Here is a 21,318-nt window from a genome sequence, read left to right on the forward strand (position 1 = left end):
AGTCTTGGGGGGAAGAAAGGGTGTGACAAAGTAACAAGACAAAAGAAATTAAGATGATAAAATGCAGTCTTGGAGAGGACGTGGGTAAACAGGAACACAGCTGCTGATGCCTGTGAACTGGTTTCCTCTTTCTCGAAAGACATTGGGCAATGAAAACTTCACACACTTTGACCCAGTAATCCCTCTTCAGGGACACACCCTCAGGAAATAACCCGAAGGAAAGCGACCAGCCTGTGCACAGCGGTGCAGTTTCTAATAACCAAAAAGTGGAAAACAAGACAGGTGCCAAACAATAACGCAGCTTAGCAGTCCTTCGTCGCAGGCCTTCCTAGCAGTGAAACCCCAGCACGACATCTTTCACCTTTCCCAGCCTTTAGTTCTCTCATTTGGAAAAGGGGACAGGTCATGCCAACTTTGGAGGGTTTTATGAAGGTTAAATGAGATCTCAAAACTGAAGGTGCCCAGGGATTAATCACGTTGAGAGCAAAACCCTTGATATGTTGTGATGAAAATAACACTGAACCCATATGGTCTTCCTCTCCCAAACCCACAACTCCAATCTAATCAGGAGAAAGACACTAGACAAACTCTAAGCAGAGAGCCACCCTACAGCTTAACCGACAAGCAAGTTGTAGGACGCACCTTAACTCCTCAAAACTGCCAAGGTCAGCAAAAACAAGGAAAGCCAGAAAGTGTCCCAGGCCAGATGGGCCTAAGACATGATGACTAAATGTAATGTGGTGTACTGGGTGGGATCCTGGAGCAATGAAAGGACATTAGGCAAAACTAAGTAGATCTGAACAGAGTATGGACTTTAGTTAATACAATAGTAATGTATCAGTATTGGTTCGTTTATTGCGACAAACTTACCGCACTAATGTAAGATGCTCATAACAGAGGAAACTGGGTGTGGGCTATATGGAAACTCTCTGTACTAACTTCTCAAATTTTCTGTAAGTCTAAAACTTTTCTAAAAACTGAAGTCCATTTAGAATTTTTTAATTAAAACGTTTAAAAGAGAAGGCGACCGGGATGCCGCCTAGCACATAGGGGCCCCAGGATACTCCAGTGGCTTGGCAACTCCATCACACCGAAAAGAAAACCAGCATTCAATACTGACTCTCGGAAACAAGCATAAAATAACATCGAGGTGAAAAGGCAGAATCCGGAGGGCACCAACATCGGCCTACAGGCGTGTTACAACCCTCATGTGTACTTTGATAAAGACCTAGAGCAAATCGTGCCAAGTACAGAGGTCAGATTTCATAAGTGCTTTTCCCCTAAAATGTTGCTTCAGTCCACTGTCTTCACTTATTGGTATCCTTGCTCTTTGGAATAAGAACAATTTTCTCATAAAATATGTCCAGCATCCCAGGACACAAGTCCAGGGACACACGCACTGGAGGTCGGGGGGCCCCTCCGCCCTCGGGGAGGAGTGCCTGGTTTCCCAGGGCTTCTCTGAGGGCTGCTCAAGCCAAGCACGTGGGTTCTGACACCTAAGTTATCCATCCCTTCCATTCCCATCGCTCTTCCCTTTCAGTCCCATCCCCTCTCTGGCCTGGGGTCCCAGCTTCTGTGGAAAGCAGAACAGACCCAGGGAAGGCGTTTGGCAACAAGCACCCCTAGATTCAAATCCAGGACAGGGCAGGGAATTACAAGCTAAGCTGGGAATATCGTAGAATAAAGCAGTGCTCCAGTGAATTCCCTGGCGGTCCAGTGGTTAGGACTCGGCCCTCTCAATGCTGAGGGCCAGGGTTCAACCCCTGGTTGGGGAACTAAGATCCCACAACTCTCCCATCTCGGCCAAAAAAGGAAAAAAGAAGAAGAAAGAAAGGAAGGAAGGAAGGAAGGAAGGAAGAAAGAAAGAAAGAAAGAAAAAGAAAGGAAGGAAGGGAGGGAGGGAGGGAGGGAGGAAGGAAGGAAAGAAAGAAAGAAAGAAAGAACAAGTGCTCCAATCACAGAAGGATGGGGACAAAAGGACGCAACAGCCAGCTTGAAGGGGCCCCCACTGGCCTAACCTGGGAAAATGTGGGCATCAAGTTACGTAATGGTGGCAGTACAGTAAGAGAGGAATCCATGAGTCCAGACACATATACTTACAGAAATGGAGCAAAGTTGATGAGGCGTCAGTTATTCATAGAGCCTCAGAGTACTTAGCAATAACCACGGAGGAAAGAGGACTTCATGGTGGAGAAGCCTGGCAGACACCACCCTAATCAAGGGCTCATGGTGAACACGGCGGGGAAGGGACAAAGGGAAATCTGGCGGGGTGGATGACCCACTCCTGGGATCCTCCCACCAGAGACGCACCACCTGAGTCCAAGCGTGAGGAAACGTTAGGCAAACGCAAGGTGAGGGCCAGCCACAGAATCACTGGTGGAATCTTCCAAAGTGGCAAGGTCATGACCGGGAGGGAAATACAGACTGGAGGGGACACGAGACCCGATCGTCAAATGCAGTACGAGACTCTGAACTGCATTCTTTTGTTCTATACGACATTATTTGGATCAATGAAGAAACTTGAGTGGGGTCTGAGAATTAGTTGGTGGTGGTGCATCAAAGCGAATTCTCTGATTTTGATGGTTTGACTACAGTCGTGTGAAATACACACTCAGGTACTCAGGGATGATACGGCATTATGTCAGTAAGTTACTCTCAAATGGTTCAAAAAAAATAAGTTCTCTGCACCGTCCTTGAGACTTTTCTGTACGTTTGAAATTGTTTCAAAACAAACAAAACCTTTTTCCAACTTAAACCTGCCTGAAGTAACAGATAAAGTGATGACTATAGTGTCCTTTAAAATGAAGGGTTAAAAGAATTTCAATCAGTGTTTCTCAACCAGGAGTGACACTCCCCTCCAGGGGAAATTTGGCCATACCTGGAGACATTTTTGGCTGTCACAGATGGGAGGAGCTACTAGAGACCAGGGAACTGCCTGCATCCTGTAACGCACGGGACAACTTGCTTGGCAAAGAATGATCCCATGCAGATGTCAACAGTGCCAAGGGTGAGACCATTTATGCAAAAATCTCACCACCACCACCGACAAAATCCTGGTTGGTCGTACTGTTCATTAATCAAGTGGCCTTAAACAAGTTCCTTCATCTTCCTGTGCCTCATCTGTGAAATGGGGATAACAGGGGGCGCCTCACAAGGAGGAGTAAAATAGAACACGTGTGTGCCTGTCACCAAGTCAAATCCATTCAGAGATGGGGGTGAGCATCAAAGGGGCACCTGCGCAGATTGCTGACGCACGGCTTACCGCACCAGGGGCTCCCCCAGCCCTGGAGCTCCGGGACCGGGCGGGCTGGGGCAACCATTTCCATCCCGCTCGTCTTTAGTCATTTGAGCAACTGATGCTGGCCTGAAAGCTCGGGAGGGCAGTTTCCGTACCCAGCACAGGGCCAATAGGAAGTGCCCCACGGGGACATGAAGGAGCAGACGAGTGAATAAAGGCTCCTGCGCCCTTCCAGCCCCCACTGCATCCACCCCGCTCAGTCCATACGCATCCTGCCCCCTGCGGCACCTCCTTCCCTCTCGGGCCTGGGAACCAGACCCCCAGGGACCCACCAGAAGCCAGCGGGCCAGAAACGGCCCCAAACAGAGTGGCCACCACTGAGCCCCAGGCTTGGTTCCTGGTAGGTCTGGTTTCTTCAGGGAAGGTGCTTTCTGTCTGTCTTGCTCTCTCTCTGTCTTTTGTGTGTGTGTGTGTGTGTGTGTGTGTGTGTGTGTGTGTGTGTGTGTGTGACAAAACTGCTATCACGGAGGTTTGAAGAAAAAAAATAAACTGACAGCAATGGAAACTCTAATACTAGAAAATGTCAAGAAAGCAAACGCGGGTTTCAGTGAGACACTGAGCCTGACAGCTCACGGAAAAAGGCTTGAAATTGTCAAAACACAAAAACCCCCCTTGCGAAGGGAACGCAAGCACCTGCTTGTGAAACTCATCAAATCCAAAACATGCCTCACCGGACTGTGTTCAGGGGCCCAAGTTAGAAACCGTGCTACAGCAAGGCTCTCCATGGGGCCTGGGGACCTGGGGGCAGGGTCTGAGTTGACCACTGGGCTCCAGGGTGGGCACTGGGTGGTAGACAACCTGGTGGGGAGGAAGGAAGGGGGGCAGGGCTGAGCCCTCTACGAACAAGACCGGCCGTTTCCAGGACCAGCGCCTTAGTCTGGCGGGGCCCCCACAGGTGGTGTGGCCCCGGGTCTTGTCTCTTCTTTACGGAATGAAGAGCATCACCTGCCTCCCCTGGAGCTCTCAGTCAGTGAGTCCCTTTGCGGGAGCCTGCCTTGAAACCAGAAAGGGAAGTTCAGACCATTTGTGTCCACTCCTTCCCCTGTGGTCAGGGCCTGTACACAGTAGGTGCTCAATCAATGCTTGTGACATGCTGAGGAAGACGTTGCCCTGCCTTGAAAGAGGCTGCCCAGAGGAGAGGAGACACTTGGCACAAGATGGCTGGGGTCCCCTCCCCCGAGGTGAGAGCTGAAAGAGTCTGCTGCCTGGATGGGTGGAGCATGGAAGGCTGCCTGGAAGAGGTGGCTTGGAGGCTGGCCAGGGATCAGAGAGAGGAGTTCAGAAAAACGTAGAACATAGGAAGGCCTGGGACTCCTGCTGAGGAAAAAGGCCCCAGACACGGGGGCGGGCATCAGCAGACAGCAGCCACTCTGTGCTGAGCTCTGACTATGTGCAGGTGCCCCGCACAGCACTTAACAGGCCCATCGCGACGGATCCACACGCCCGCCCTCTGAATTAGGCCCCACTGTTCCCATTTTAAAGATGAAGAAACTGAGACACAGAGGAATTAAGTAACTCACCCAAGGTCATGTAGCTCATAAGGGGCAGAATCAGGATGCTAGCCCTGTCAGCCTACACCCACCCCCACCCCGACCCCTATGCCCTCAGCTGCCAGCAGGAGGGAGGGAGTGAGAGGAGGAAGGGAGGAATGGGGAGGGGAAAATAATAGGGAGGCTGGGAAGGGGCGACAGAGAGAAGAGAGGAAGGGAAGGCCTCTTCTGAGGGCACAATAGAGGCAAAAATGGAGGATAAGGTGGATTTTTGAAACTTCATGCCCGCACTCCATCCGACGCCGAACAGGGCATGTCAGAGTTTCCACCCACATTATATTCCCATCACAGATGAGGTTGCACAGAAAGGAGGAGCAGCTTGTGGGAACCCCTACAGAGGGAACCCCGAGGGAGATCCAGACCCACGGTCCAGAGCTGCTGTGTAGCTGCACGCAGCCCCTTTGGACCTCTGCACACTCACCCACAGGCTCCAGCTTGGGCTGGAAGGTCTGGACTGGGTAGCACAGGTGGAGCTCTGAAACGACAACGGGAGGAAGGCTAGGGAGGCCAGCCTCAGACAGCCTCAGCGGGCAGGGCGGGAGAGGGACCCAGGCCAGGCTAGGACAGAGCACCCTGCCCTCCCAAGACCCCAAGGACACATGCACTCACTCTGCCCCATCCACTTCCTGCAGCCCCTCCGGTGGCACAGGAGAAAGGAGCCAAAGCTGACGACCACCACCAGTGTCAAGATCACCCAGAAGAGCACAGGTCCTGGAACACAGAGGCGCCCTGCTCTCTCGCCTGCCCTGGCACTGGTGGCCCCCGAAGTCTGCATCATGGCGGTGAGCCGGGGCCCTATAGCAACCACACAGGACAGCCCTCGCCCCAGACTACTTCCTCCTGGCCACAGACTCTACTGTGGCTGACAGGACCTGGTCCTTTGCCAAGCCAGGACAGAAACCCAGATCCTGTCTATATCTATCTTGTCCAGTGCTTACCCACCTGTCCTTCCTCACCTGGCTCTAGGAAGCACATTAGGCCAGGCCAGGAGGACTCCAGAGCCCACGCTCTTAACCACTATCTGGATATATTTCTTTACCACTTAATACTTAACTTGCTTTGCTACTTTTGAAAATCAATATATAGTTATCATTCTTTAAAGTCCATTTTTAGATGTTAAAAAAGTAGCATGTGCCAGATAAGTGCTTCTCAAACATTTCTGTGCATATGAATCTCCTGAGGACCATGTTAAAATGCAGATTCTGATTCAGTAGTCTGGGGTCGGGCTGGTAATTTGCTTTTCTAACAACTTGCTGATGGTGCCAAGTCCAGGACCTCTTTGAGCGCCGCTGGCCTGAGAACTACTGTCACCTAGTGTCTAAGAGTAGAACTGCAAGTCCTAAAACGCATGGTACTGAGAGCGACCGTCTAAGGGGAGCGGGTAAGGCTCATGTGTACTGGACACTGCTTACTACCCTGCATGGTATATGCTGTCACAACGTTACAGGTGATGAAGCTCAGAAGAAGTAAGAAACTAGTCAAGGTCATGAAATCAGTCACCAAATATTTTCTGAGCAGCAATTATGGGCCATGAGGGTGAAGCTGTGAATAAAATCCCTGCTCAGAAGAATTAAGGAATCATCTCTAGCGAGTGACAGAGTCACAGCCCCAGATCAGGAAACCGGAGACCTGGGGTCAGGCTTGGTCCCTCCCGCCTCCAACCAAGTGGATGCTGTCGCCTAGTAAGAACCCTCCCTCCTGTGGTCCCCAGGGAGGAAGGCCCTGCTTCATGGGGGTGGTCATTACCTGAAACCAGAGTGGGCTTCCCTGTGGAGGAGAAGGATATAGGAGTGCTGGTTGAGATAGAGGCGCGTCCCCGCACGTGGGTGACGTCCCCTCCACGCTCCTTACCAGTCAGGGAGTCGGCCAGGGAGATCAGGGAGGGGGTGGGGCTGCGGGGAGAGAGGCCAGAAGTAAGAAGGACAGTCAAGATGGAAAAGGAGGCCTGAGACCCCAGGTCCCCTGCCTACAGCCTCTGCCAGGCACTTTGAGGGCAGGGCCTGGGTTTCTAGGCCTTCAGGGCTTCCATGGTGGCAACACAGACCTAGGCCCACATTCTCCAAAATGACTTGTGGGCTTGGCCCAGAGATCTATCCCAAGCCCCACTTCCACTCCCAGCTGGCTGCCCCCTGGGCATCCCCTGGGTATGAAGGACAAATGGAGAGAGGGTGCCAGGGAGTCACCTGGCGGGCACCCCGCTGTCCTCTGCGTTGGTGCTGCAGTTAGAGTGGGTCCCCGGGGGAGGTGGCTCATAGGTGGTGTCCCTCTCAGCCGTACCTGCAGGTTAGAATTGGTACCAAGGATGGTTACCAAAGGGGAAATGGGGGAGGGAGGGGTAAACTGGGAATTTGGGATTAACAGATACACACTACTATATTTAAAATAGATAAACAGCAAGGACCTACTGTATAGCATGGAACTATGTTCAATATCTTGTAAATGAACTATACTTCCATTTTTAAAATTAAATTTAAAAAAAAAAAGGAATCAGTGCCAAGGAGCCCTACCCATCTGGACTAGTGACGTCCAAGGAGGTAGCAACATGGGGCGGGAAGGACACTGCAGCCAGGCAGACCCAGGTCTGTGTCCTGGCTCTGTCTCCTCACTTCCTCTCTCCCTCCCTCCTCGCTTCCCTCCACTGTAACAGCCCTTTATTCACCACCTACTGTGTACTGGGGACTGTGCTGGGAGCTGGGACAGAGCAGTGAGCAAAACGGACAAGATCCCCACCCCTGGGGGCCCACCGGCTGGCGGGGCTCACAGACTCAGGCGTCACACGAAGGCAGGTGGGGTCCCTGTAATGGGAGACTTGACCTCATCTGACCAGGGAGGCTTCCCTGAGGAAGGGATTGCTGGGATGTGAGTAGGGGTGGAGATTTCTAAGCAGAGGAAATAGAAGGTGGGGGGAGGGAGGAGATGGCTCATAGCAGCATTCTTCATAGAAGTCAAAGAAGTGGAAACCACCCACACGCCCATCCGCTGGAAACAGATGAACAAAATGCAGTAGACGTGTGCACTAGAATATTGTTTGGCAGTAAAAGGAATGAAGTACTAATACAGCTACAGCATGGACGAACCTCGAAAGTGTTATGCTCAGTGAAAGAAGCCAGACACAGGAGGATGCATATGATGGAAATGTCCCCAAAACCCTAATCTAGAGGAACAAGAAAGGAGATTAGTGGTTATCCAGGCTGGGGGTGGGCATGGGATTGACTGACCCATGCCCTACAAGGGTTAGGGTTAGTCAACTAACTAACCTGCAAGGTTTCTTAGAAGGTGGTGATAGTTTCACAACTTTGTAAATTTCTTTAAAATTACTGAACTGTACACTTAAAACTAGTAGATATTATGGTATGTAAATTAGACTGCAATAAGGCTGTTTTAAACGCTGGGTCTTTCTCCCCAAAGTGATGGTTTTAATTAGCAACAGGGTGGGATAGGTGTGGTAGATTGCACGGTGGTCCCACGTCTGCATCCTGCCCCACATCCACACCCTTTGCCAGATGACTCTGCAGCTCCTTCAGGTCAAGGCAGGTGTCTGTGCGTCCCCCACCCCTTTGGTGTCTGAACTAGGCCGTGTGACTTGTCTGGTCGGTGGAACGGGAGAGAAGCGATGGCTGGACCTCAAGAGGCATCTGACCTCCACCGCCCCCTTTCTGCACTCCCACCGTTGCCATAAGTAGACCACGCCAGGGGCGGGTAGCCAGCCCCCGCTGGTCCCAGAAGTACATGCAGAGCAAACCCAAACCAAACCTTCAAGCCCCGGCAAGACCGCAGAGCGGCCCAGCTGACTCACAGAGGAGTGAGAGATGAATGCTGCAATGTCGAGGTTTTTGTAACACACTATTCCTCTGGCTCTAATTGGCTGAGACGATCAGATTTGTGTTTCAAAAGATCAAAGTGCAAAAGCTGTTCCTTGGGGGACTTCCCTGGTTGTCCAGTGGGTAAGACTCTGTGCTCCCAGTGCAGGGGCCCAGGTTTGATCCCTGGTCAGGGAGCTAGATTCTGCATGCCGCAACTAAGAGTTCGCATGCGACAACTAAAGAGCCCACATTTTGCAACTAAGACCTGGAGCAGCCTAAATAGATAAATATTTCAAAAAAAAAAAAAAGAAAGCTACTTCTCATCTCCAGCCAGCTGTGACCATGGAAGAAGGTGGCCTCGTGACTGCAGACTTCCTGGTTTCATTTAAGAGAAATCTCATTAAATAAATGTAAACAAATAAATAAATTTAAACATCTTCTGGTATGTAAATGTTGCCTCAATTCTTAAAGTTCTTTTCTTCTGAAATCAGTTTTATTGAGGCATAATTTACATAGAAGGAAATGTCCCCTAAGCGCACGGTTTGATGAGTTTTGAGGAATGTATGCATTCAGCAGTCAGCCCTCCATATCTGCGGGTCACATCCGAGGATTCCACACCTGAGGATTCAACCAACTGCAGACTGATTGACCGCACGGATGCAGAACACGCAGAGACGGAGGGCCCGTTGTACCTTGTCATTTTACATGAGGGATTTGAGTATCCTCAGATTCGGGTATCCCCCGCGGACACTGAGGGATGACTGTACCTTCGTGTAACTGTAACTCCACTCAACATCTAGAACATCCCCGCCTCCTCACTAAGTTCCCTTGTCCTTTTGCAATCAATCCTCCCCCACACCCGGGCAGCCACGAATCTGCTTCATGTCACTACAGAGGAGTTTGCCTCCAGAACTTCATTAGACAGAATGGTGCAGTGTGTACTCTTTGGTGTCTGACTTCTTCCACTCAGCATAATGTTTCTGAGATTCATTCCCGTTGCTTGTCTCAGTAATTCATTCCTTTTTATTGCTGAGTAGTTGTTCCATTGTAGAGATGTATTTAGCCGGTGACCAGTTGATGGACATTTGGGTTGTCTCCAGTTTGAAGCTATTATAAACAAGGCAGCTGTGAGTATTCTTGTACAAGTCTTTGTGAAAACATATAATTTCATTTCACTTGAGTACCTATAGGAGCAGAAAAGCTGTGTCACTGTGCTGACCAGACAGGATGTCTTTGAGGACCAGTTCAAGCATGGTCATCTCTGATCTGACCCAGCCACCTCTTTTTACAAATGGAGAGGACCACAGAGCCGGAGATAGAGTCAGAAATCAGGGCTCCTGAGTCCCAGCCCAGAGCACCTTCCATTGGACCACACTGCCTCCTGCCTGGGGCCTGAGCACTTTCTTACAACCTTATGATTAACTGCTTTTCTAGGACAGAAAAAAAAAATGGCCCACATTTGAAGTAGGTCCAGCCCAGCTACTAACCCTCTCTGCCCCCATGTTCCTGGAGGCGGCACACCTTCCCTTATGTCATACAAAACAAACCTCCCGCCCACACACGCCTCCCTTCTAAAGGCTCTCATGATACCTCTCAGAGTTTTCCTGAAACACTCTGAAGAGAAAGTGAGGCTAGGATTAATTTTCTTCTTGCATTGGTAGGGTCCTGAAGAACCGTCTGATTTTGGGGGTCTCCAAATACATGCTATGTCTTTCCACGTGGTCATCAGACAATTACCTAAATTAGTTGAAGCCCGGGAGGCCTTGGGCTATGAGGAAGATAATGCAGTTTGTTATGCTAATTTCTATTTGTATTTGAGATGTTGTGGGGATTCAGTGAGAGTTGGCTTCCAGAGGATTGGGGGAGCTCTTGGGCTCAAGAACACCAACTGTGGCTACACCCAGTTAGCACCCTCTGGTCTCTCTCCAAGGCAGCCTCGGTCTGAGCTGCCACTGGAACACCTGCGACAGGAACCAGCCACAGAACTGCTGCCCTTACTCTAAGCGGAGAAGGTGGGCCCAGCGCTCCTGGGTGCCTCTCATCCCTTCTCTGTATGTACCATACCTCACCCTCTTTTCTCCCTGGGTTACTGACCCTCCCTTTTCTTCCTCCTTTGGATCTGAAGGTGAGAAGAAGGCATGGTTTAGCCCATACTTAGTCTGCCTGTGTTCTCTGGAGAGGGCCCATTGGAAGAGGGGGAAGAAGCTGCCTGCTTTTAGTCTCAATTTAGAAACTAAAAAAGATATACCACACTTAAATATTTCTCTCTAAATTGAAACACCTGATCCTTGGGTCATTTGAAGAAGGGTCTTAACATCAAGGTCAAATGGAATCCTTTTTTGGTACAACCAGAAATTGCTTAAAATCAGATGAAATGTTCATCGCCATATTTGAACTCTACATTTCTTGTCAGCTTTGTATTTTCCCTAGAGTTTTCAGTCACCTTTCTTTTCCTTGTTGATAAAAGAATAACGTGCCTTTACCGTATCCTCAAGTTTTTCAACTCTACTACTCATGAAATTGTAATTCTACCTTTTATTCCTACAGACGGTTCCCTGGAGCCCTTCATTTTCTTGCTCTGATGGGGCTCAACTAGATGTTGTAATGTCTTTAGCACAGCTGTCATTCTGGGACTCCCCTTCTTTGCTCTCCTGGGATAGAACCACTGTTTTCTAGAGTTCATGGCTTTTTCTTTTTTGCCCTTCAGTTAACAGAATTACATCTTCAAGTAACTTTCTAAGAAAGGATACATGGGGGAAAAGCAGAATTTCTCCCCTGTTATGTCTGAAAATGTCTTTATTCTGCTTTCAAACGTAATTGTATTTTAGCTAAGTAAAAAATTCTCTGTTCAACTAAGAAGGAGCTGGTATGGTCCAGTAGAGGGCACTTGGTTATGACTCAGGATCTGTGTTCCAGCTCTAGCTCTGGCCCTATGTATGGTCCTCTCCACGTGTGAAATGATGTGGTTGGATCAGATCACAGGTGGCCAGCTTTGATCTGGCCCTCAAAGACATTCTGTGTGGCCAGCACAGTGACCCAGTCATCCGTCTCCTAGGTATTTACCCATGAAATGAAAATATATGTCCATACAAAGACCTGTACAAGAACAGTGGTAGCTGCTATTACTCATAATAGCCCTAAACTGGAAACAAGCCAGATGTCCATCAACTGGTGAATGGATAAATAAACGGTGGTGCATCTATTATGTCTACACGTGGGTAATTTTCATTCATCCTGCTTTGCTCCCGGTAGGTCATTTCAATCTGAAGTCTCACTTTTCAGGTCAGGTACACAGGGAAAGCTGGGGCACCACCGTGGGAGCACACAGTAACTGTGTGGAGAAATGGTGTGCAGAAGACCCAAGGCTGGGAGCGGGGCGGGGTGGGAGGGTGGGACCACAGAGGAAATTATGGCATTTTTGCTGACATGAGGCCTGAAGCATGGAAGGTGGTCGCCAGACCTAGCTTGGGTCTGTGGTTGCCGAGGGACTGTCTACTCTGGAAGCATGACTGGGGCAGGACACCGCCAGATGTCCCCACCCACAGGCCCTGCAGGCAGACTCTGCAGCAGGAGCAGGAAAAAACAAAGATAGCCAAGAGAAGCCTCCTTTCTCCCGCAGTGGTCCTCTAGCGCCCCCTACTGGCAAAGCATAGCATCACACTCAAGGAGGAGAAATCTTCCAAGAGTCTAATCCTCTAGGGCGCAGCAGGTACTCAAGGGTGAATTGGGGCCTGAGAGGCAACAGATTGGCAACAAGGGCACTTTCTAAAAGCCATTTCTTGCCCTTTACTCTCTTGCTGTTCCTTCTTCTTTACCTTCTGTTCTCACTTTGTGGTTGTAACTACTTCTGGAATTTTTCTGTGGACACTAATTTTTTTCTCTTCCATTCCTGGGTTCATCATTGCTTCATTTGTAGTAAGTTTTTCTGTTTGTGTATCTTGTTATTCTCCTTCATACTACTGTTTTTCCTTATAAGTCTGAAAATCTTTACTGCTCATTCATATTTATTTAAAAAGAACGATGTTGACCATTCCAGCAGCAGGTGGGGTTTCTTCTACTGTGTTGTTAGTATGTCATTTTCACAGTGGGTCTCTTCCCTCAGCAGGAGGTCTGCCTGGGAACTCTGGGCTCATGGGTGCGGAGTGTGAGCTGGCAGGCTTCACTTCAGCGTGACTTAGCAGGAACAGCCCATTGACAGGATGTACTCCCAAAGACACAAGCAAAGGGGGCTTTGCACCAGAGTGGCCAACATCTAGCTTTCCCTAGATAGTCCTTCAGTGTCATTAGCCAAAAAGTTGATCATTTTCATCAGGGGATAAAAAATCAGGCACCATCTCTCAGACTGGTCAATGCCCATGGTATACCATTGTTCACATTTTTTTGCTGTTGTTATATTCATTCGTTTGTTTTATTTTTAGATTGTACTTTGGTTGGTGGGTTTTGCATTGTTACAAATTTTTAGTTTTTATTTTCGAGACGAAGTTGCAGCTCACTGAACTTTCTAATTCTCCACTTCACCCCATCCTTCGTTTTGCTCGCCTGCTCTAAGCCCAGAGCCTCTCTGGTGGGTCTTAGGAGCAACTTACCCCTCACTTTTCTGCAGGCCTCGTGGAGTGAATTCTAGTTACGTAAGCTTTCCTCCACTTGGTTTCATTTGTCACCACCCTTCCGTCTGTTTTCCACCTTCTAAAAATTTGTTGAAATCTCTCATCTGCTGATGAACTCTTTTTTGTTTGTCTTTCTGTCCACCGTCAAGGGTTTATACTTTTTTACACTCTGGTGAATGTCCATCATTTGAATTGGAAGCTTCTTCATAAACTTTATATTGATCTATCTGGAGTCAATAAAACAGCCTCGCAAACAAGTCAAGATTTTACCAGACCAACAATTTCAAGAGAAGAATAAAAAATTTTTTTTTAAATTTTAAAATAATCCTCAGAAACTCTTAACCAAAATGCCAAGTTTGGATTTTATCCCACTCCCTGGATCTAACTATTCAAAGAGAAAACATAGCCCAAACCTGACCTAGTTAACAGCTGGGATTGAAGGTCATTTGTAGTTGGGGGTGGGGAGAGGGGCAGCCCTAGGGACAGAGAACTCAGCCCCTTGGTTGGGGGTATGAACTGCTTACCCTGGAGCTTGGTGACCATCCCTGGTGGGCAGATGGGGCGGATGACGCAGCGGGCACAGGAGTTGGAAGCTGATGTGGCACAGAACATGCCAGGTCGACACTCGCAGACGCGGGAGGAGTTCCACATGCAAGGTGTCTTCTCCACGAGGTGGTCTGCGGGACAGAGAAGGGTCCTGAGGAAGGACTGGGATGGAGAGGGCAGGGGTCCAGAGAAGCCCCAGGAGGACAGAGACATATTTGCCCAGGAGCACATGCTCATCTGATGATTCCGTTGGGCAGATCTTTTGGTGCACAAAATAATTATGCTGAGCGAAAGAAAGTGGACAAGAAAAGGTGTATATAGGGACTTCCCTGCCAGTCCAGTGGTTAGGACTCTGAGCTTCCACTGCAAGGGACACAGGTTCGATCCCTAGTCAGGGAACTAAGATCCTGCCTGCCACGTGGCACGGCCAAAAAAAAAAAAAAAAAGGAGTATATACTCTATGATTCTGTTTATAGGAAAAGCCAGAAAATGCAAATTATTCCATAGTGACAGAAAGCATAACTGTTTCCTAGGAATGGGAGCAGAGGCAGGGAGCGACGGGAGGGATGGTAAGGAACGTGAGGAAAGTTTTGGTGGGTGACGGACAGTTCGTCGTCTTGACTGTGGTGATGGTTTCACAGCTACACACATATGACAAAACCTATCAAACTGCACACTTTAAACGTGTGCATTTTATCGTATGTCAACTATATCTCAATAAAGCTATTAAAAGAAAATATCCCAAAAAACTAAAATAAAATTTTTTTTTTTTTTTTTTTTTGCGGTACACGGGCCTCTCACTGTCGTGGCCTCTCCAATTGAGGAGCACAGGCTCCGGACGCGCAGGCTCAGCGGCCAGGGCTCACGGGCTTAGCCACTCCGCGGCATGTGGGATCCTCCCGGACCGGGGCACGAACCCGTGTCCCCTGCATCAGCAGGCGGACTCTCTACCACTGCGCCACCAGGGAAGCCCAAAATAAATTTTTAAATAAAGAATAGAATTCAGAGAACAGGCGTGAGTGGGCATGGGTAGAGATGAACCAAGACTGGCCCTGACTGATAATTCTTTACAACTGGGTGATAGTCCGTAACCATTCCTGATTCTCTCTACTTCTGAATATGTTTGAAATTTTCCATGATGAAAAGTGGGTTTTTTCAAAAATCAAAAAAAAAAATTGTTAGTGGTTTTGTAAAAGAAGAAGTATAAGAATGCATTTATGCATGTTTGGGGATATTCTACATGCTCTGTTTACGGGTGAAAATAGAATTACTGCATCAGTAGTTTAGACAAATGTGATTTGCTCAATAAGGACATTTCTCAATCAGTGGGATACTTACAGGCTTAGAAGCCTTGCACGATAAAGATAAGGGACTGCACAGTGTCTTCCTGAAACCTCTCGTTATTCCTTATAATATGGTATTACCATAACCGAGTGTGTGCAAGGCAGTGATTTTAGCGCTCTACCCAGATCAACCCGGCTTAACCTTTGTAACTCCCGGAACAGGTCTCTGAGAGCGGTCTATTATTCTGCGCATTTGACGAATGAGGAAACTGAGGCCCAGGGAGGTTAAGAAACTTGCTTGAGCTTATAAGCTCCCGAGCAGTAGAGCCAAGACTTGACCCCAGCCCCTTGGGCTCCACTCCACAGGGTTGCAGGGCTTCAGTTATTCAAGTTGAAGGAATTCTTGGGCCCAGAGCCATCTCTTGTTTCCCCATCTGACGCAGCAGCTGTGACAGATGATATTTTTCCAGGAATGGCCGCAGCAATAGCTCTGGGTCTGTCTGCTCTTCCAGAGCTCGGCCACTTACCCATCAAGAAGCATGGTCCCTGGTCGGGGAACTAAGATCCCACATGCCATGCGGCACAGCCAAAAGAAGAGAAGAAAAAGAAGGCTTTTTTTTTCCTTCCGTGACTCAAGGGGGCCCTGTGACCACCTCCACAGGCAGAATGTAGTGGAAGTTACACCGTGTGACTTCCGAGGCTGGGTCATAAAAACTGGTATGGTTTCCACACCCCACCCCACCCCAACTCATTTTTGAGTCCAGCACCCAGCACTTGAGGACGCCCGAAGCAGGCCATATAGAGGCCGACATGGAGAGGATCTGAGGGCCCAGCCCGCAGCCGCATCGACCCCAGACCCGAGAATGTAAGAGCTTCCAGATGATTCCAGCTCCAGGCTTCAAGTTTTCCAGCTGAGATCCCAGACATCGTGGAGCAGAGACCAGGTGTCCCCGCGGTGCTGGGTCTGAATTCTGTCCCACAGACTCCACGAGTACAGCGAATAGTTTGCTTTTCACCACTCAGTTTTGAGAAAATTTGCTCTGTGACCTTAGTAATTGCAACAGTGACCCCAGCAACCACGAACGGAGTGTCCTTTCCCCCACTTGGCCTCCCTGAACTCCAGTCCGTGTTGCTGCAGAGGCAGAATCACGCCTCCCCCTGGTGGTGGTGGCCACTGTGAGTGGGCCAGGGCTACATCCATGGCAGCCCGGGGCCTGAGCAGCTGCTTGGACGTCACAGGGAGGCTGGTGGTGTTGTGAGGCTGCGGGGAGCTGGCCGCAGGGGAAACTCTGGCAGGACATCATCCCACCATGCATATAGCAGTCAGTCTCTAAGTGCTTGTGCAGAGGTGCTCTAAGAGGCAGCACAGTGGAGTGATGAGCTCAGAACCCAGTGGCAGACTCCCTAGGTTCAAATCCTGGCCCTGCCGTTTGCGAGGGCTTGTGGCCCTCTGACTTCCCTGAGCCTCAGTTTCCTCTTCTGTAAAATGGGGGCAATCGCAATCCAGACATCATAGGATACGTACAAAATAATGAGAAAAGCTTGAAACAGGTAGGTGATCAACAAATATTTCCTTGCAGGAAAGACTGAGTGAATGGAGGCTCTCTGAAAAGGGGTCACGGCCATCAAAACCCACAATCTTGAGTAGGCGTCACTAGAAGCCAGCTGCTCAAAAAACACCAGAAAGGTGAACCAGGCTCCCAAGGGCTGAGCATCCGAGACCAAGCTCAAGGCTCCCACCCCCAGATTCTTGGCCTCTTGTCTAAGACCCCACCTGCTCCATGGAAGGAGCCTCTGGAGGAGAAACAAGGCCCTTACCTCCTGAACAGCTCACACAGGCTGTGCAGCGACCGTCCCTGTCCAGGTAGTAGTCAGGGTCACACTGCTTCCTGCAGTCGGCAGACCCCTGAGGGCACGGCTGTTGCAGGGTCAGCCCTGGGAAAAGAAGCAGAGAAGTTTCAGGCCAGGCCACCTTGACAGAGGCCTCGTCCACATCCCACCACCACCCCAATTACTGAAGCCCCCCAGTTCCATGGCCAGCTCCCAAACTCTGCACATGTCCATCAGCCCTTCAGAGGGAGTCCTGAGGCTCAGATACGGAAGGAATGTGTCTAAGGCCACACAGGAGAAGAGTGCTAACTGCCTCCTAACTGCCCCCCACCCCCACTTCCAGTCCCTCCCCTCTGCCAGAGCCCTCTCCCCAGTCTCACTGCTCTGTCACTGCCCTGCTGAAAACTTTGGTAGCCACTTTCCCTTTGAGTTCAGCAATGAGGCAAGGATGCCTACTATCACAACTTCTATTTAGTTTGGTTCTGGGGATCATAGGCAATGCAATAAGGCAAGAAAAAGAAATAACAGTGGTGAGGTTTAGAAAGGAAGATACCAAGCAGTTATGGATAGATGATATCACTGAGTGCACAGATAATCCAAAGAGTCTGAAGATACATTATTAGAAGAAATCAGTGAGTTTCGCAAGGTAGTTGGATATAATGTTATTATATCAAAATCAATTGAACGTCTATGTATTTGCATGGAACCACATGAAACTGCCATTTTGATAGTACAGAAACAGTCAAATACTGGCATTTCACATAGTTCAAAATAATACCAACAATAAAAAGTTAGAACATGAAATATTAAAAAAGATACCATTTACATCATCATCAGAAATACCAAATACTTAGAAATCTAACCAAAAGATGTAAATATTTCTACACAGACAATAATAAAACATTATTGGGAGAATTTAAAGAAGGCCTAAATAGGGGTGGGAGGGATAAATTAGGAGTTTGGGATTAACATATATATATGTTGGGATTAACATATATAACATATATGTTTGGGATTAACATATAACATATATTTTATATATATACACTACTATATATAAAACAGATAATCAACAAGGACCTACTTATAGCACAGGGAACTCTACTCAATACACTGTTATAACCTATATGGGGAAAGAATCTGAAAAAGAATAGAGATATGTATATGTAGAACCGAATCACTTTGCTGTACACCTGAAACTAACACAACATTGTAAATCAACTATACTCCAATATAAAATAAAAAATTTTTAAATAAAAATAAAGAAGACCTAAATAAATGCAGAGCTATACCATATACTCAATACAGCAGAGGTGGATTCTCTTCAAACTGATGTGTAGATTCAATGCAATCCCAATGAAAATCCCAATAGGATATCTTATGAGATTTGAAAAGCTGATTCTAAAATTTATGTGGATATGCAAATTACCAAGAACAGCCAATACACTGTTGAAGACCAAAGTTGGAGTCGTTGCTTAAGCATCCAGACTTACTGGAAAACTATAGTAATCAGAGAGAATGGTATTCACACGGAATACACAGAGACCAATGAATAGAATAGAGACCCCAGAATCCTGCCCACACATCTATGGACCCTTAATTTACAACGAAGATGGCACGTGAAACGGTGGGGAAAAGACAATTTATTTGATAAATGGTGTGGGTTCAACTGAATGTTCATGGGGGCTCTTTAAACAAAGGCAAAACAGCAATGACCTTAGAAAATAAATGTAGGGCGTCGTTGAGACTTCAGCGGAGGAGAAGCCTTACAAAGCAGGACATGGAAAGCGCTGGAGTCATAACGGAAAAGATGGATCAATCTGACTACGCTGAAATGAAGAGCGTCGCTTCCTCAAAAGACACCGCAAAGAGGAGGAGAAGGCAAGCCACAGGGTGGGAGAAGATGTTTTGGACACAATTATAGGACAAAGAATTATAAGAAGCCCCAACAAATCAATTTTTTAAAAAGAGAGAAGTGAAAACATACATTCACACAAATGTTTTTCATTATAGCCCCGAAATGGAAACCACTCAAAAATCCAAAAACTGTTTGGATGAACAAAGTGTGGTATCCCTATACAATGGAAGGCTATTGGGCAATAAACAGGAGTGAGCTGAGGACCCCAGTCTGTCACCATGGGAACCCGGGGGGGCATCAAGTCGACACCTGCAGAGGCTGGCCTGCTCTGCTGCATATGCTCCAGCACCTGCCTCAGTGTCTGGCACCCGAAAGGTGACACGAATGAGTCCTTCCATTATCTACTCTGGCCCTCGAAGCCCTCAGCCCCAGAAGACCCGGAGACCCTCTTCTCCCCACGCTGGGAAAGACCACAGCTCGGTGCCTGCCTGCCCTGACTGCCACACACAGTCGCCCAGCCATCAGACACCGTTTCCCCGGAGACAGCGCACAGCTTCTCTGGAGAACTTACCTGGATCTGGACTGAGCTTCCCCACGGAGGAGCTAGAGTGGGCAGTGATTTTAGAAGCATCTTCTGGGGCGAGGGGGGCGCCCCCTCCGAGAAGTGTGGTCCTGGCATCAGAGCTTGCTGGAGAGGTCAGGGTGGGCTTGGCCTGGGGGATGGTGCTGCTGGGAAGGAAGCGGGGGATGGGTCTGGCAATTTTCCTGATGGGACAAAGGGAGTCTGTGCTCAGCGATAACCGTTTCCATAGAGAATAGGTCCCCAGGCGCTCTGCCCACAGCCTCTGGCGGGCCCACCGTCAGCTCCCGGGAGTAAGGGCTGTGTTTTCTAGGCCTTCTCGGTCTCCTGTGTGCTCAGGGCAGGCTGGGCACACAGTAAGGCCTCAAATGACTTGTGGGTTGGCAGAGAGGCTCCCTGGGCTGAACCCCATCCTCACCCCCAGCCAGCAGTGCCCTGGACCTCCTGTGGGGTGGGACAGCCCCACGCTAAGGTCAGCAGGATAGGAGGGGGCCGGGAGTCACCTGGCAGGGGCCTTGCAGTCCTGCGGGCTGGCGCTGCAGTTGGGGCTGGCCCCTGGGGAAGGGAGCTCACAGACAGTGTTCCTCTGCGCTGTGCCTGCAGGGAGGATGGTGATGCCTTCAGACTTGGTATTACAGAGCCAGAGGCTCCGAAATACGCCTTTTACCACCGCAACCCAGGAAAACACAGTGGCCATCTGATGTTTGTGCCTGCCCAGCATCCGTTCCCTTTTGGGGTAAAGCCGTCCAATTTTCCCTGGAGAATTACACCTCCCAGTCTCAATGTCTGTGGTAGGGGGCTGGGACCCCACTGCAGGAGTAGCCATGGGACCAGGCTGGACCAATCAATCCATCCCATTCCTCTGGCCATGATGGACTGGTTCAGGGGTGGGCACATGACCCAAGACACGCCTATGAGAGGCAATTTCAAGATTTTATTTTGGTTGTTGAGAATGTGGGAAGGAGAAGCTGTCTTTCCACTAGGGTTGGGTAGGAAGCAAGCCAGGAGCTGCTGGTAGGTATTTTACAGACAAACCAACACGTAGGGTAGTAGAGATGAGAGACGGGAAAAGATAGAGCTCCTGGATCCAGCCATGCCTTAAGCTCCACTAAGCTATCCTCAGACACTTCAGTTACATGAGCCAAAAACATTGTAACTTGCAAGCCAAAGAGTACTAGAGAATACTGGGTGGAAGCAAAAGTGGGGTAGAAAACACATAGTGCTTTCAATCAAGTGGACTGGAGTTTGGAAGTTTTGGTAGAGGAGGGTGTGAGCAATGCTGACTTATCTATCTGCACTGTGGTGGGGTGATAAGACCTGGGCATAAGGTTCAAACACTGGATTAGATATTCCCTGCTCTGTGGTCTTGAGCAATTAATTACCTGCCATCTCTGAACCTCAATTTCCTCACATAAAATGGGGCTAATACAGTCTTATGACGTCTGGAGAATTTCAGGGGAGAAAGCCTATGCAAGGTCTTAGTGTAAGGCTTAGCCATAAGCTTGATCTGAGACAGAAACTACTTTCCATTCTACAGCGGAAGAGACTGAGGTCCTGCGAGTTGCTCAGTGGGAAGTCCCACAGAGGAATCTAGAAGTTAGCCAGGCTTTCGCGGCCAAAGGTTGGAGCACTTATAAAGCAGTGCCAAAAAAAAAAAAAAAAGCAGTGCTGTCCAATAAAATATGTCAATCACATGTCATCGTTTTAAATTTTCTAGTAGCCACATTTTAAAAAGTAAAAAAGAAACAAGTGAAATTAAGCAATACGTTTATTTAACCCAATATATCTAAAATATTATGCCAATAGGTAATCAACATAAAAAATAATTAATGAGATGTTTTACATTCTTTTCCTATACTAAGTATTTGAAATCGGGGGCATATTCTATACTGACAGCACATGTCAGTGCAACTGGCCACATTTTAAGCGTGGCCCGTGGCACCGCCTCGGGCAGCAGGTCTGG

The 21,318-nt window shown here is 48.6% G+C and overlaps 1 protein-coding gene across 1 annotated transcript in view; it reads right to left on the reverse strand.

Moving 5' to 3' along the window:
• Nucleotides 1-21,318, reverse strand: part of TNFRSF8 (TNF receptor superfamily member 8) — a gene marked incomplete at both ends in the record, with an annotated part of 63,703 nt that overhangs the window by 8,431 nt on the left and 33,954 nt on the right. The window contains 8 exons of the mRNA XM_082860184.1: nt 5,270-5,323; nt 5,458-5,559; nt 6,595-6,740; nt 7,032-7,125; nt 13,783-13,935; nt 16,906-17,022; nt 19,347-19,504; nt 19,859-19,952. Of these exons, the coding sequence (XP_082716310.1) occupies nt 5,270-5,323; nt 5,458-5,559; nt 6,595-6,740; nt 7,032-7,125; nt 13,783-13,935; nt 16,906-17,022; nt 19,347-19,504; nt 19,859-19,952 (918 nt within the window). The remainder of the gene's footprint in view (nt 1-5,269; nt 5,324-5,457; nt 5,560-6,594; nt 6,741-7,031; nt 7,126-13,782; nt 13,936-16,905; nt 17,023-19,346; nt 19,505-19,858; nt 19,953-21,318) is intronic.

This window comes from Leucopleurus acutus, assembly GCF_964270905.1.
Source record: "Leucopleurus acutus genome assembly, chromosome: 2".
Taxonomy (NCBI): domain Eukaryota; kingdom Metazoa; phylum Chordata; class Mammalia; order Artiodactyla; family Delphinidae; genus Leucopleurus; species Leucopleurus acutus.